Consider the following 15,144-nt stretch of genomic DNA (forward strand, 5'->3'; position numbering starts at 1 on the left):
CTCCCATGGGAGACAATAAAATAACCCTAACCTTAGCTAACTGTTTCTGCCTGATTTATGCTAAGCAATGCTCGGATCGGTTGCAGTCCGTTGCTTCGTATTTAGCGCAGAGATGTGAAATTTGTATCGATCTTCTCGCCTAAATGTTATATTTATTTCTCCAAATGCTGAACTTCTGCTTTAACATTACAGAAGAAATGTCATTTCTTGCTGGTACATAATGATCATCTGCAAACTTGCTTTGTGCTGGCCCAAAGTGTTTTTTCCTATGCAGAGAATAGCATCATATATGGGCTCATCCTGTCCATCAGGTCTACCTTTTAAACTTTGACCCAGTTTTCTGATGATTTTGTTAGTTAGTTAGTTAATTAGTTAGTTATATGTCCCTTGTTCTGGCCAAAGTGTTGCTTTCCTATTTTGTTGTTTTGTTAGTTAGTTAGTTAGATGTAAGTATGCTGTCTCTTGTTTACAGATGAACTTGATCTTAGTATATCGTGCAAACTGCAGCTGGTGAACTGACAGTAAATCAATGTTTAAGATAACTAATGTTTTTACATGTCTCGTACTTTCCTGATGCCATGGGCACTTCATGTTTAAGTTAAATGATCTTTTACTGTTACTCCCTCCCATCCTGATGTTTGTGTGTTGCAGGGCGCAGGCCATTGCCATTGGCCAGGCATTGGTGGATGGTCGCTGGCTGGACTGTGTCACGCACAACGACCAGCTGTTCAGGGATGAGTATGCTCTCTACCGCCCGCTCCAGGTAACATTTGTGATGCGTAAACACTGGGCACGCTGGAAGAAGAATCTTCTCAAATCACCAAATTGTTTTGTATTTGCCGCAACATACTTAAACAGATCACGTGTTGATATTGATTGATTCAACGGGGTCTTCTGATAACACGAGAGGACATATCACTAGTGCTGATGACATCTCTCTGTCTGCTCTCTAGAGTACAGAGTTCTCAGAAACACCGTCTCCAGACAGCGATAGTGTGAACTCTGTAGAGGGACATTCAGAGCCGTCCTGGTTCAAGGACATCAAGTTTGATGACAGCGACACGGAGCAGCTCGCAGATGAGAACGAGTACACCATGCCCAGTATGTATCGCATGTCTTATGCTTTAAAAAATGCTTTCCTTTTTTTAAATATAGAATGACTTTAATGTCATTGCACAGCATTGTACAATGAAATTTAGGAGCAATCCTGACGATGCATTCTCACATAACAAACCGTAATTAACAAGACTCAGGAAAAACCTAGCAATGCTCTTTGTACAGGTAGCTTTGCTTTGGTTTCTGTGAGTTAAAATCCCACCTGCATCTCACTGACGTGCGTCTCTCTATCCAGACTCTGCCAGCCCCAGCAAGAGAACATCTGTCAGCAGTTTCCAGTCAGTTGTGGACAGTGACTCTGCTGCCTCTATCAACCTCAACATGGAGCAAAACAATGTCAACTTCCACATCAAGAAACAGTCCAAGTATCCACACGTGCCTCCTGCTGCTGACCAGAAAGGTAAATATTACCGCACACAATATGTCCGTCTTGCTCTGAACACTTTTTTTTTTTTTCATACATTTGTTTTAATAAGTGATTATATGTGTTGCTTACTGTGCCTCTAAAAAGTGCTGGACTTGGACTTGTGATGTCATTTTTGACACAAATCAACAGAGAGAAGACTCTTAAAAGGAAAACCATCTGCTTTATAATCAAAAAACAATATTGGTCCTTTTTAAAGGAGATAAAACAGAAAATGCTTGACCCTACTTCACATATACAAACTGATTTCATTATTACACACATTACACTTAATTTTCCTTTAGTTAAATATAAACTTGTTATCCACCTTCAGATTCAATAAATTGTCATATTGTGTGAACAGCACTTTACCCGTCTTACACTAAAGGGTACAACATCTGACAAGCTCTCTCTCCTCTTTCAGCTGAATATCTTTTATCTGAGGATGGAGGACAGAATATTGTCATAAGTGATGCCTTCATCAGAGGTAGGTGCTCTGCACTTCCTTATTGATTTAATCAGACAACATTTTGAATTGCCTAACTAGTTAAGGTTTGGGATTTGCTTGTTTTATGCTGGTTCATGATAATGTTTCCTCACCTCAAGCTTTAATTTCCTTTAGCATTAAATCTGTGTGTGTGTGTGTGTGTGTGTGTGTGTGTGTGTGTGTGTGTGTGTGTGTGTGTTTTTCTATATTCGTGGGGTCCAAAAACCGGGGAATACTTGTGGGGTCTGCACAGCCTTGTGGGGCCCAAAATGCTGGACCCCACAAGGTTAAAGGGCTGTTTGAGGGTTAAGACTTGGTTTTAGGATTAGGGTTAGAATTAGGTTATGGTTAGGGTGAGGGTAAGGGTTAAGGTTAGGCATTTAGTTGTGATGGTTAAGGTTAGGGTAAGGGGCTAGGAAATGCATTATGTCAATGACGAGTCCCCACAAAGATAGTGAAACAAACGGGTGTGTGTGTGTGTGTGTGTGTGTGTGTGTGTGTGTGTGTGTGTGTGTGTGTGGAGGGGTGTGGGGATGATGATGATTAGCTATGTCCTGCTGCAGCTTTCGGAGGTTGCAGCCCCTGAATTGGGACATAGCTATTGTCTCTGTTTTTATAATGTGAACCACTTTGTGTTGCATGACCTTTGTATGAAAAGTGCTATACAAATAAAGTTTGATTGAGTAAGCAAACCTGCTTCCTCTTCCTGACTTGACATACCTGCAGAGTCTCTGTTCAACCGTCGCGTGGAGGAGAAGGCCAAAGAGATGCTGTTTACTCCGCTGGGTTGGCACCACAGCTCTCTGGATCAGCTCAGAGAGGAGAACGGAGAGAAGAAGGCCATGGAGAGGCTGCTGTGAGTGGAGATAATACCCCTGTTAGTGTCCAGTGTGATTATACCGTACATCATAGTAGATAGCATTGATCATTTCTCTCCTAATTATTTAGTCTATAAAATGTCGGAAATAGTATAAAATGCCCATTAAAATGTCCCACAGGTCAAGATTATTTAGCACTTATCTTCATTTAGAAGAAATGACTTAACTGAAGTTTGCAGAGACAGTATAAGAGCCTCATACAACCACACTTCAAAAAATACAAACTACTGCACTTTCAATAACATGCGGTCTCCACAGAGCAACAAACAGTAAATATTTCAAGAGGAAAACCTTTAACATGATGGTAACGTGAGGAATGTTTTTGTGAGCAACCACAAAGTTTTTTTTTGTAACCATCTGCCGCTCTGTCTCCCTGTGTTCAGCTCTGCCAACCACAGCCACATGATGGCGCTGCTGCAGCAGCTGCTCTACAGTGAGTCCCTGTCTCTGTCCTGGCGGGACATTATTGTCCCCGTGGTTCGACAGGTGGTCCAGACAGTACGGCCTGACGTTCGCAACTGCGATGACGACATGGACATCCGCCAGTTGGTCCACATCAAGAAGGTTCAAGCAAACCATCATCAAATCAGTCAATACTGAAGTCGCATGTCACTCTTTGAAATTATACACATTAATTTAATTGTGCGTAGGAAACATATAATTAGCTGATCGACTGTCCGCTTCAGGTGGTTTCAGAAGTATATCTTAATCTCCATTTGCGCTTCAGATTTCTGGAGGCAGGAAGTTTGACTCAACGGTGGTAAACGGCTTCGTATGCACCAAGAACATTGCCCACAAGAAGGTAAGCTCAAGTTCTTCTGTTTCAGTTTCTGTGCCTGTTTGAAATCAACAAATGATGTCCAGAAAATAATGAGTATATAATTAGTTAAAATACCTACAGAACAGCTTGTGTTGGAAGTGTTAATATTGAACTGAAAACCCGATACTTGTCTGACCTGTAATCAGATGAACCCCTACATCAAGAACCCCAAAATCCTGCTGCTGAAGTGCTCCATAGAGTATCTTTACAGGGAGGAGACCAAGTTTTCCTGCATCGACCCCATTGTGCTACAGGTCAGTAAGTCACTAACTAAAGTTAACCCTTTTGTAGCCTGGTTTGCAGTTGCATTTGCTGTAGTTTTCTGACACAAAGAAAAGATTTTTCTTTGTCTCTCCCTCAGGAACGAGAGTTTTTGAAGAACTATGTGCAGCGCATAGTAGACGTGCGTCCAACCCTGGTGTTAGTGGAGAAGACAGTGTCTCGTATTGCTCAGGACATGCTGCTGGAGCACGGCATCACACTGGTCATCAACGTCAAATCGGTCAGTATAGTATTGGAACAACTCTTAAATGAATAACTAATTATTGAAACTAAATTTAGAAGTTTTTAGTTAACATTTAGATATCCTTAAATCATGCTTTCTGCTTCATGGTCTCCTCTTGGTTTGGTTTTATTCTGTCAAAATACAACATAACACACTTAAAAATGATATAACCCGGTGCTAATATGGCTCCGGTTCCTAAACGATCGGTATCTACCGCACCAAATGACAATGCAGATTTCAGGGCCTCATTTTGGTTCCGCTTTAATGCCTGCACTGCCCTCTGGTGCTCCGAAACGGAGGTTACAGGCAACACTTGTTCACAAAGGTTTTTTTTAAACACAGATTTAATCAAACCTAAGGCATGTACATGTAAAGCAGAATAAAAGAAATTGTAATAAGCAAAAAACGAATGTGAAAAACATTCAAAGTTAAAATAACTTATGTCCTTAGTGGTCATGGCTATGGTGTAGGGCTGGGCGATATGGAGAAAATCAGATATCACGATATTCTTGACCAAATACCTTGATATCGATATTGCGGCGATATTCTAGGGTTGACAATTGGTGCTTTAACAAAATATCTTTACACTTAGATTTTAGATAAATAATCATCAGTAATGTGGACATAATGTCTAAGTGGGGTAAAGGCAAATGATAGAACAGCTAGAACAGTCTGGTAAGTTCAGAAAAGTACATCACTCTACTGTAATGCAGCCTTTAAAACCAGGAAAAGACAACACTTATACCATATCACAATATTACGATATCCAAAATTTAAGACGATATCTAGTCTCATATCACGATATCGATATAATATTGATATATTGCCCAGCCCTACTATGGTGTCTTTGCCACCATTAATCACTTTTCATTTTTCTTCTTCAATTTAGCAAGTCTTGGACAGGGTGAGTCGTATGACCCAGGGGGACCTGGTGATGTCCATGGACCAGCTCCTCACCAAACCTCGTCTGGGAACCTGCCTCAAGTTCTACATGCAGCCCTTCACCTTGGCCAATAGTAAGAAGCGCACCTCCTTCTCTCAATGAATACTGCTGTGAGACACTGTAACTACACCCTATAGAGTGAATCCTGATGTTTGTTTTGTCTTCTTCTGTCCTTCCAGATGAAGTGAAGACTCTGATGTTCTTTGAGGGTTGTCCTCCTCATCTTGGATGCTCCATCAAACTGCGTGGTGCCTCGGAGTACGAGCTGGCCAGGGTGAAGGAGATCATCATGCTGATGGTGTGTGTGGCATACCACTCCCAGCTGGAGATCTCTTTCCTCATGGATGAGTTTGCCATGCCGCCCAGTTTGTCCCAGAGCACTTCGTTCCCCTGCCTGCTGGAGGGCGCCTCTGTGGAGTCGGAGGATGGAAAGAGGAGAGGGAAAGAGACAAATGAAGAGAGTCAGGAGAAAACTACGGCGACTGATGACTCTGCACTGGGAGGACAACCTGAGGAGGAAAGGTTTCCCTCTGATTCTTCATCCAAAAATGGAAATATAGACACTCTCCAAGACAATCCGAACCCCAACTTACCTTCCTCTGTCCAAGAAGAGGAGGCCGGTATTGCAAAGACAAAGACCTCCTCGCCATTTTCCAGTACCCTCGCACCGCCTCTGCCTGTCTCCCCTCCGTTCCTCATGGAGAAGGACCAGGAGATGAGCTCAGACACTCTCATGGCATCTGATGGCGAGACAGGGTCCGAGGGAAGCCTATTGAAGGGAGAGTCACATGACATGGATGACGGGGAAAGTTCAGAGACTACCACTACTCCTCGGTTGTTCCGAGACCCTCTGCAGGACGATACGGGGATGTTTGTGGCCGAGCAGGTGGCTTCAACCGATGACCGTCTGAAGTCCATCTCTGCTGTTTTCAAGCAGGAGCTTAAGGACATCATCCTGTGCATTTCCCCCTTTGTCACATTTAAAGAACCATTTCTTCTCATGCCTGCTGGCATGCTCTGCCCTAGCAGGGATTACTTCCCCGAACAGGTACCTAGCTATGTTGTTGTAGTTTTTGTTGTCAGAAAATAACATGTTCATTCCAGGTTCTCCGAGTCCAGGTGATTGTCTTCAAATGTGTTGTTGTGTTTGACCAACAGTACAAAACCCAAAGACATTCAGTTTCCAATCATATAAAAAAAAAACAAGAAAGTAGAAAATCTTGATATTTGATAGGTAGGAAACAGCAAATGTTTGGCTTTTTAGCTTTTGAAATGACTAACAATTAATCGGTTTGCATAATATTTGTATTTAAGTATTTCTTTTTCCAAAAGATGAATCGCTGCAGCTTTAGACTGTGTTATCAAGGCAGTGTTTCCTAGATTCCTAGATAGTTTTTTCTTATTCGTACCATGCTCATCTGTGTTTTCCCTGTCCCACAGGTCTACCTATCTCCTCTCCTAAACAAGGACTTCAAGGAACTGGACGGACGCAGAAAACGACAGCTACTCAAAGACTCTGCCCCCTCCTCTCTGGTTAGTGGACAGACCAACGGCGCTTCGCAGCCGAAGCTCATCGACGTCCTGCCCTCCCATAGTCTTACCAGCACTCGCATTATAGAGCAGCTGAACAGCAGCCAGGATCTGGCCAAGATGCTGGCTGACTACAGAGCAAAGGGAGGTCGGATCCGGCAGAGGGAAGCCACCGACCCCTTCAACACTGCCAGCACAGCAGCTCCTGTCAGTGTCCAGAGCAGAGCGGTGGACGCACAGGTGAAGCTACTAGTGAAGACTGACAGTGAAGAGGAGAAGCCAAGCAAACTGAATGATGTGAGCTGGGCCCCCAAGGTGAGCAGTGTTGAGACAACTTTTCATTAATGGTGCCCTTCTTATAAACAAACAAAAGTTATCTTTACATTCAGTCTTACTCACCAAAACAAATCGTTTTTTTATCAATTCCTTGTTTACATCCATGTTTAATTGCTAGCAGTCATCTTCTTTAATGCTTTTGTTGGCGCATTGCTGTGTTTCTTCACATTACAGCCACCTGTAGATCAGTTGAGTAGTGTGAAGCCATTAGCAGGAATGTGTATCGCTTCACCTGCAAACAAAACGGAGACACCCACTCATAAAAAAAGGGCTCCATCACAACAAAAATTACGAGTCAGTTATCAAGCAAAAATGACAATGTTTTGCATCTTTGTAAATTTTAATATCATTGTGGACTATTGGTCAGACAAAACATTACATTACATTTACAGTCATTTAGCTGACGCTTTTATCCAAAGCGACTTACAGTTGCTATATATGTCAGAGGTCGCACACCTCTGGAGCAACTAGGGGTTGAGTGTCTTGCTCAGGGCCACATTGGTTGATGTATCGCTGTGGGAATTGAACCCAGATCTCTCACACAAAAGTGTCATATCCACTGTGCCATCACCACCCATAACAAGAAAACAAGCAATTTCAAAAAGTCACCATCCTTGAGTTCTGGAAAATTATGCCAGGAACCTTTTTTTTTTTTAAACTATTTTATGAAAAATATTACAGGAATGAATTGTTGATAAAAGTAATTATCCTGAAGGAAAGACTAGATTTGATATGGAAATAGTAATTAGTGCATAAAGTTGCTGTGTTTTAATGTAAAATGAGCCCAGATTAAAATGCATACAGTAATCACCACATTGTGCCAACGTGAGTAAATAAAAAGCCAACTATTGCTATTATCGGTGCATTTATATGTAACAGCGCTGTATGTGTGGGTGTGTGTTAGAGACTATTAAATTACTAAATTAAATTAGTGAATGAAAATGAAATGGTTTAATGTAGAATTAGGATATTGGACTACTTACTTACTAATCTGATAAATATTCATATATTGTTGAAATCATTTTTGCCCCTCGATCACTTTTTTAGAGGCATTCTAAGATTCCAAGAAATCTTGGGACATTTTCTCCCTTTTGCCCCTCTTCATTTCTGACATTAGTTGGAGGTAAGTATCTCCTCTGTGTTCCTGCCTCTTTTTTTTTTAACCAGCACAGGTTTCAGACGAGATCTGCTAGGCTTGAGCATCCCCCATCTCTGATTATTCATTTTTGAGGGAAACTATGAGTAAGGTGTGTTCATTTATGGGTCTCAGTGACTCTACTTTTATCTTACTTTTGACGCGTTTGTGTTTGTTGTCCTCAGCTGGACTGTCTGAACCCCGTCAACCATCAGAGACTGTGTGTGCTCTTCAGCAGTTCATCAGCTCAGTCCAACAACGCGCCCAACCCCTGCGTCAGCCCATGGTAAACCCCTTCATGTGGACTGGATTAATAAAGGATCTTATTCCTTGTTTTTTAATGAATTTGCATTTATTGCCTTTGTTTCTCAACAGGATTGTCACGATGGAGTTCTATGGCAAGAATGACCTCTCGCTCGGTGTATTCTTGGAGCGATATTGTTTTAGGTAAGACAAAATAACTATAAAAATGTATGTATTTGTATGAAATTCTTATGCTTTAATAACAAATTTGTTATCAGAGAGAGAAACACTGTGACTGAATTGGAGCTATAGGAGCCGAGATTGGAGCTAAATCATTTTCAAATGTGTAAAAAAGAAACTTTAAAATGTGAAGTCAGATTTGGAAATGTTAACTGGCTTTTAGACATTTTTTTTTAAATATATGTAAATAGGTAGCTTTGACAATTGTTGGTTCAGTTCATTCCAAGTAAGCCTCCCAGTTTGCTTTACGTGCGTGTGCGTACATATGTTTTCTCCAGGCCGTCTTACCAGTGCCCCAGCATGTTCTGTGAGACTCCCATGGTGCACCACATCCGTCGGTTTGTGCACGGCAGCGGCTGTGTGCAGATCGTGTTAAAGGAGCTGGACTCCCCTGTGCCTGGTTATCAGCACACAATTCTCAACTACTCCTGGTGCCGCATCTGCAAACAGGTCAATAGCAACATAACATAATATTTAACTTTACCATGGAGTTTCAGTCCCAGTAGCAAATATAATGTTCTTTGATACTTTACTCTGAGTTTCAGATCAGATACCTTGCCGGGTTTATATACGTTTTTCAAAAAATCTAACTAAAATACAAGGATTCTCTGTCTGTCTTTCAATTTTCTCGACAACCGTTCATCCGATCTACTTCACACTTGACGGGAGTATTGCTGAGGGCGTAGTAATAAATCTGCAGGGGACAATAATTCTGACCATATTATGTTTGTTATTTAAATTCAAATTTCAAATTCAACCCTGTAGGTGAATAAATTAAGTCTGATTATCAGGCTAGACTTCCCTCTGTTACATTCAATCTCTGCCTCCTATTTTAAGGTGACACCAGTGGTGCCGCTGTCCAACGACTCGTGGTCCATGTCTTTTGCTAAATACCTGGAGCTCCGCTTCTACGGCCACCAGTACACCAGGAGGGCTAATGCGGAGCCATGTGGACACTCCATCCACAAAGACTACCACCAGTACTTCTCATACAACCAGATGGTGGCTTCCTTCAGGTTGGTCAGCTCTATCCTTCATTCACCTACCGCTGAATTAGACAAAGGACGTATTTATATGTCAAAAACCTTCCATTTTTTGCTAAAGTAAAAGATTTGAATACTTCCACAGGTGGTTAAAAGCACATGTTGTGTACAACCTGAATTAGTCTTGACACAGAGTGTTCCCGTCTCTCTCCTTCTCAGCTACACTTCTGTACGACTGTTGGAGATTTGTCTTCCTCGTCCCAAGATCTTCATCAAGAACCTGGGACCTTCTAAAACCAACCTGCAGCAGGACCTGAAGGACTTCTCACTAAAGTAAATAATAGAGGTCATACTGTATATAGATATAAGATATACGAAGAAAGACCAAATAGACATGAACATCAAAAGGGTTTATCCCCTGCTTTCATGTAAATCTGCCCATTAGATTATCTTGAGTTAACTTTTTGGCCCCAGGGAGGCTCCAAAGGAAAGCTCCTGAAGTGTCCACAATGGAAACGTTTCATCCTCTATGTCAGGAAGTTTCATGGCAATATGTATGTAGTTGTTGACATCTCGATATTGAGAGGGTATCAAGGATTATAAGTGTACCCCCTTTGAGTTAGGGTTGATACTAATCTTTATTTTTGTTATTTTCTTGATTGTTTGGTCTATTAAATGTCAGAACACTGTGAAAATTGTCTATTGACAATCTTAACATGTCTTATTTTGTCAGACCAACAGTCCCGAACTGAAAGATATTAAGTTTATTATTAAAAACATGAAATCATCACAATAGAGTACTGACATGAAATGACTTCCAACAATTAAGCGATTATCCAAGTAGTTGCTAATTAATTAATCAACTGATCATTGCAGCTTTACATTTGTGAGTTGGGCGTATATAAATAACATGTTCTTGACTTGAAATGACTGAAGTTTATTATTTATTTTTTTATTATTATTATTTGTTCGGCATTTTAGGCCTTTATTTGTATAGGACAACTTAGACTTGAAAGAGGAGAGAGAGGGGGAAATGACACGCAGCAAAGGGCCGCAGGTCGGAGTCGAACCCGCGGCCGCTGCGTCAAGGCGTAAACCTCTATATATGGGCGCCCGCTCTACCAGGTGAGCTACCCAGGCACCCAATGAGTTTTAAGCTCGCTGGGCAAAAATAAGACAGATTAGTAATTGAGAATTTCAGGTGAGAAATAACAATAGAAATATAAAAATACAACAATTAAAGAAAGTGGGAAAGAACTACAGTACTGTACATAAATAACATTTATAGACTTTGAATTTAAATGCTTTCCAGTCCAAGAATTGTTTTAGTTTTAGCTGTTCTCATAGGTAGTTGAAGCTATTAATCTAAACTAATAGATTACAGCACTTTCATTCGGTGGTTTTTGTTTCTTTGCATATCATCCTGTTATCCACCGTTTCCGTCTGCTCCCTCCTCAGAGTGACTCAGGTGTACTTGGCCATAGATGACCGCCTCACCTCCCTCAAGACCGACACCTTCAGTAAGACGCGAGAGGAAAAGATGGAGGACCTCTTTGCTCAGAAAGACGTAGGTTTTTTTTTTGTGTCGGTATGTCTCATCTCTTGGTTCAGTGGTGTTTCTAGACTCATCGTGGTGTTTCTGTTTGTGTGTGTATAGATGGAAGAGGCAGAGCTGCGGAGCTGGAACGAAAAGCTTCAGGCACGACTACAAGCCTGCAGTCTGGATTCTCCTCAGCAGGTGCAGGTGGTTCTGGAGTCGCTGGTGATGAAGAAACAGAGTCTGTGTGAGATGTTACAGTCCTGGAACAGCAGGTCAGAATCACTTATGATTTCCTTTAATACGTTTTATTGGATGCTATTTATTTATGGATATGACAGGATAGGGAAAATAGTATATTCAGTACCATGCAACAAAAGTTTGTTTACAGAACATATACAACATAAGAAAAAAAGAATATTAAGACTCTCTTACCTGTAATTAACTCCCGTATCTCTGAGGGGGTTTTCTGTCCATATTTTTTTGCATTGTGTATATTTTGGATTTGCACCTTTTTTAATATTTTACATTTATATGATTTCCGTGGGGTCTTAAAAAGTCTAAAATTTCAAAATCTAAATTTAAGTCCTTAATAAAGTCTCACTCTAAATTATTTTAAACTGGTCTTAATTTTCCTTCGTCCACGCAACGCTACCTCTAATGTTCCCGCAGCGCTTTAGAATTTTTTTTATTTTTTTTTATTCCGTGTTATAATTCTTTCTTTCGCTATTCAAAATATAATTTGCTGTATTACGACTCCAAATGAGACCAACATGCAACTTAAATTGCAGCCAATCAGCTTTTGTGTTATTATTGCGAGACTCTTTCGGATTGTACCACAGACAGATTTTATTGTTCAGCTTTGGGGAAGTGCAAGTTTAGCGATACTTGGCATGAAAAAAAACGTTTTAGATGATGTTTCAGGACTCTGACATCTGATATATTTTTTTAATGATGTTGTGATATAGGTCTTAGAGGTGCAGTAGGTAAGACTTATAAAACTAACTTTCTGTCATATTTGCTGAAACTAACCCTATGTTCCAGTAGAACTACAAAAAAAAAAAAAAATCCGGCTCCTCTTCATTCTCCCTTGTAGGGGGAGGGGCTTAGGAGACCGTTTCGGGCTTTAGCGGAAAGGGGGGAGGGACTGAGAAGTTGTTGATGTTCAAATTTTTTGGCTAAGTCCTGGATCTTCACAATCCTACCTACAGCACCTTTAAATTTCATTCATAATGGTCTTAAAAAGTCTTAAATTTGACTTGGTGAAACCTGCAGCAACAGTTATATATTTGGACTCTTTCCTACTGTATACTGCAACTGCTGCACAACAAGTTTCCATGATAAATAAAGTAAACCAAAAAAAATGATAAAAGAAAGCTAAATAAAAAAAATGGTGAAAAATAGGAATAAACTAATTGGGAAAAAAAACACACCAATACAACTTCTCTAAGTTGGTCTTGGGGATGAGGATGTTGGGATAATCGATAAGAGGCTGTCAGATCTTATTGAACGCTAAAAGCTCTTCCTTTTGCAAAAACCTTCAAGTTGCAGGGTATCAACTCATTAAACCACTGATTGGCTGCAGGAACCTCCTTCTTCTTTAAGTACAAAATCATTTTTTTTAAAGCTGTAATTAAGCTGTTAGAGAGGAGCTGTATGGTCTTAAAGTGCTCATATTATTCTCATTTTCAGGTTCATAATTGTATATAGAGGTTGTACCAGAATAGGTTTACATGGTTTAATTTTCAAAAAACACCATGTATTTGTTGTACTGCACATTGCTGCAGCTCCTCTTTTCACCCTGTGTGTTGAGCTCTCTGTTTTAGCTACAGAGTGAGACATCTCACTTCTGTTCTATCTTTGTTGGGAGTCGCACATGCTCAGTAGCTAGGTAAGGACTACTAGCCAGTCAGAAGCAGAGTATGAGGGCGTGCCCTGACAGTACCTAGGTAAGGACTACTAGCCAGTCAGAAGCAGAGTATGAGGGCGTGCCCTGACAGTACCTAGGTAAGGACTACTAGCCAGTCAGAAGCAGAGTATGAGGGCGTGCCCTGACAGTACCTAGGTAAGGACTACTAGCCAGTCAGAAGCAGAGTATGAGGGCGTGCCACGCTAGCAGCTAGGTGAGCATTATAACGTGTGTTACAAAGTGACCACGTTTGTCTCTGAAGTAAAGGCTGGACTACAATAGAGCTGTTTGGAGCAGTTTGTGAACAGTGTTTTCTGTTGGAGATGGTAAGTCCCTTTGGGGTGGACTTTGGGCTTTTTCATTTTGTAAACCTATAATGTGCACAAAAAAGATATATAACACAATAAAGGAAAGGGAAAAGCCAAAAGCATAATATGAGCACTTTAAATTATTTTAGTTTTTTAATATATTAGAAGGGGAAACCAGGCTCTTAAACTCCTCTTTAGTCCTCACTCTGTCACCTCTTTCCCTTCCAGGCTGCAGGACTTGTTCCAGCAGGAGAAAGGCAGGAAGCGTCTGTCCGTCCCTCCCAGCCCGGGCAGGCACAGACAGACCACCGCTGACGACAGCAAGGTCGGTAACATCATTTATTGCGTTTACGTTCAGTTAGGTAATTGGGTCACTGTCCACTGTGTTTTACCAGGAACCAGATTTCTTTAACGGCATTTAATCAAGGAACCTGGTTTCTGTAATGGAGTTGTTAGAGAAATTACTGTTAACCGGCTAGGTTTCCCCCGGAGAAAGCCAAGTTCTTGGCCACGTATACTCGTAATCAGGTTTCTGCCATACATCCTCAAATTAGAGAAAAAAAACCCCGGACAGAGCGCCCTAGTGGCCAAGGTGGTTAAGGCTGCGTTCACACGCACTCAGTCGTCAGACGATCCGGCGAAAACGCAGGTCTTCCCGTTCATTTTGATTGGGGGCAGAGCGTTTAGGCTGCAGAGGTGGGGGCCACGAAAGGAGCCAAAAAAACTGCAGAGGGATGCAGTGAAAAGTTGAGACCGATTCCCCCACGTCACGCTGCGGTGGCCAATCATGTCGGTTTTGAGGTAGTGTGAGAGTCCTGTACAGTAAACAGGAAACATCACTAATCCTCACCCTCGCTGCCACAAGAAAGTTTTAAAACACTATGAGGGTGAACAACGAAACACAAGCCCTAACTGCCCAGGAGTTTCTCTAACAGCTGACTGCTTTTTGACTTTTTTCTCTGCAACAACAAAGCAGCGTCCCTCTGTCTCTTTTCTTTCTCTCTTTCTCCGTGAAACGAAGCTGCCTTCAAGTGCTGTCGGAAACGATCTGACGTGAAAGAATAATTGTGAAATATAAGGTCTACTTGTGCTACATTGGGGGAGTTAAAGAACACAATAGGACATCACACAAATCCCTGCAGAAAATCGCTGGATCGCTTTCCTTGATCTGAATACTAAGACTCGTATCATATAACTGTAACATCCTGGTTTGATTCAGGAATCTTTGCATGTCATACCTCTCTATCTCTCCTCACGCTCTCTGTCTTTATCTATACTGTCAGAAAAAAAGGAACTGAAAGTAACACATCGTCTAAAACTTGGTTTCCACTGTTGAACCTTTTACAATTTGTAAAATTCAAGCACACTGAGGAAAAAGCTGCGCTCTCTCCAAGTACTGAGCCCGTCAACCCGATTTGCTTTTACACTTTTACACGTTCAACATCTTGAACATCATGATTCACAAATACAGCTAAAATAAATCATTCATGGTCGAGGTAAGAGGTTATCTGCTGCATTTTACAGTCACCAAATTTAGAGCTGCAACGATGGGTTCAATTGATTGTAGTTTTTCAAGCAAAAAGGCAAAAAATGTGATAGTTCCAGTTTCTCAAATGTGAGGTTTTGCTGCTTTACTTTGTCTTGCATTAAGGTAAATTGAATATTTTTGGTGTCGGTCAGACAAAACAAGACATTTAATGAAGTCACTTTGGTTTGTTAGATATTTTTATGGCCATTTTTTTTATGTTTTAAGAGACGATACGATATAGAT

The 15,144-nt window shown here is 41.1% G+C and overlaps 1 protein-coding gene across 7 annotated transcripts in view; it reads left to right on the forward strand.

Annotated features, from left to right (window-relative positions):
• pikfyve (phosphoinositide kinase, FYVE finger containing) overlaps nt 1-15,144 on the forward strand; it is a 39,551-nt gene that overhangs the window by 14,017 nt on the left and 10,390 nt on the right. For all 7 annotated transcript variants that reach the window (XM_031299542.2, XM_031299625.1, XM_031299108.2 and 4 more), the window contains 20 exons: nt 652-763; nt 954-1,101; nt 1,352-1,516; nt 1,944-2,006; nt 2,733-2,862; nt 3,268-3,448; nt 3,612-3,686; nt 3,851-3,958; nt 4,066-4,206; nt 5,099-5,225; nt 5,332-6,200; nt 6,593-6,997; nt 8,339-8,439; nt 8,529-8,600; nt 8,915-9,086; nt 9,474-9,652; nt 9,839-9,952; nt 11,078-11,186; nt 11,277-11,431; nt 13,602-13,698. In XM_031299542.2, coding sequence (XP_031155402.1) covers nt 652-763; nt 954-1,101; nt 1,352-1,516; nt 1,944-2,006; nt 2,733-2,862; nt 3,268-3,448; nt 3,612-3,686; nt 3,851-3,958; nt 4,066-4,206; nt 5,099-5,225; nt 5,332-6,200; nt 6,593-6,997; nt 8,339-8,439; nt 8,529-8,600; nt 8,915-9,086; nt 9,474-9,652; nt 9,839-9,952; nt 11,078-11,186; nt 11,277-11,431; nt 13,602-13,698 — 3,523 coding nt within the window. The remainder of the gene's footprint in view (nt 1-651; nt 764-953; nt 1,102-1,351; nt 1,517-1,943; nt 2,007-2,732; nt 2,863-3,267; nt 3,449-3,611; nt 3,687-3,850; nt 3,959-4,065; nt 4,207-5,098; nt 5,226-5,331; nt 6,201-6,592; nt 6,998-8,338; nt 8,440-8,528; nt 8,601-8,914; nt 9,087-9,473; nt 9,653-9,838; nt 9,953-11,077; nt 11,187-11,276; nt 11,432-13,601; nt 13,699-15,144) is intronic.

The sequence above is a fragment of the Sander lucioperca genome, chromosome 8 (genome assembly GCF_008315115.2).
Source record: "Sander lucioperca isolate FBNREF2018 chromosome 8, SLUC_FBN_1.2, whole genome shotgun sequence".
In the NCBI taxonomy this organism is placed as follows: Eukaryota; Metazoa; Chordata; class Actinopteri; order Perciformes; family Percidae; genus Sander; species Sander lucioperca.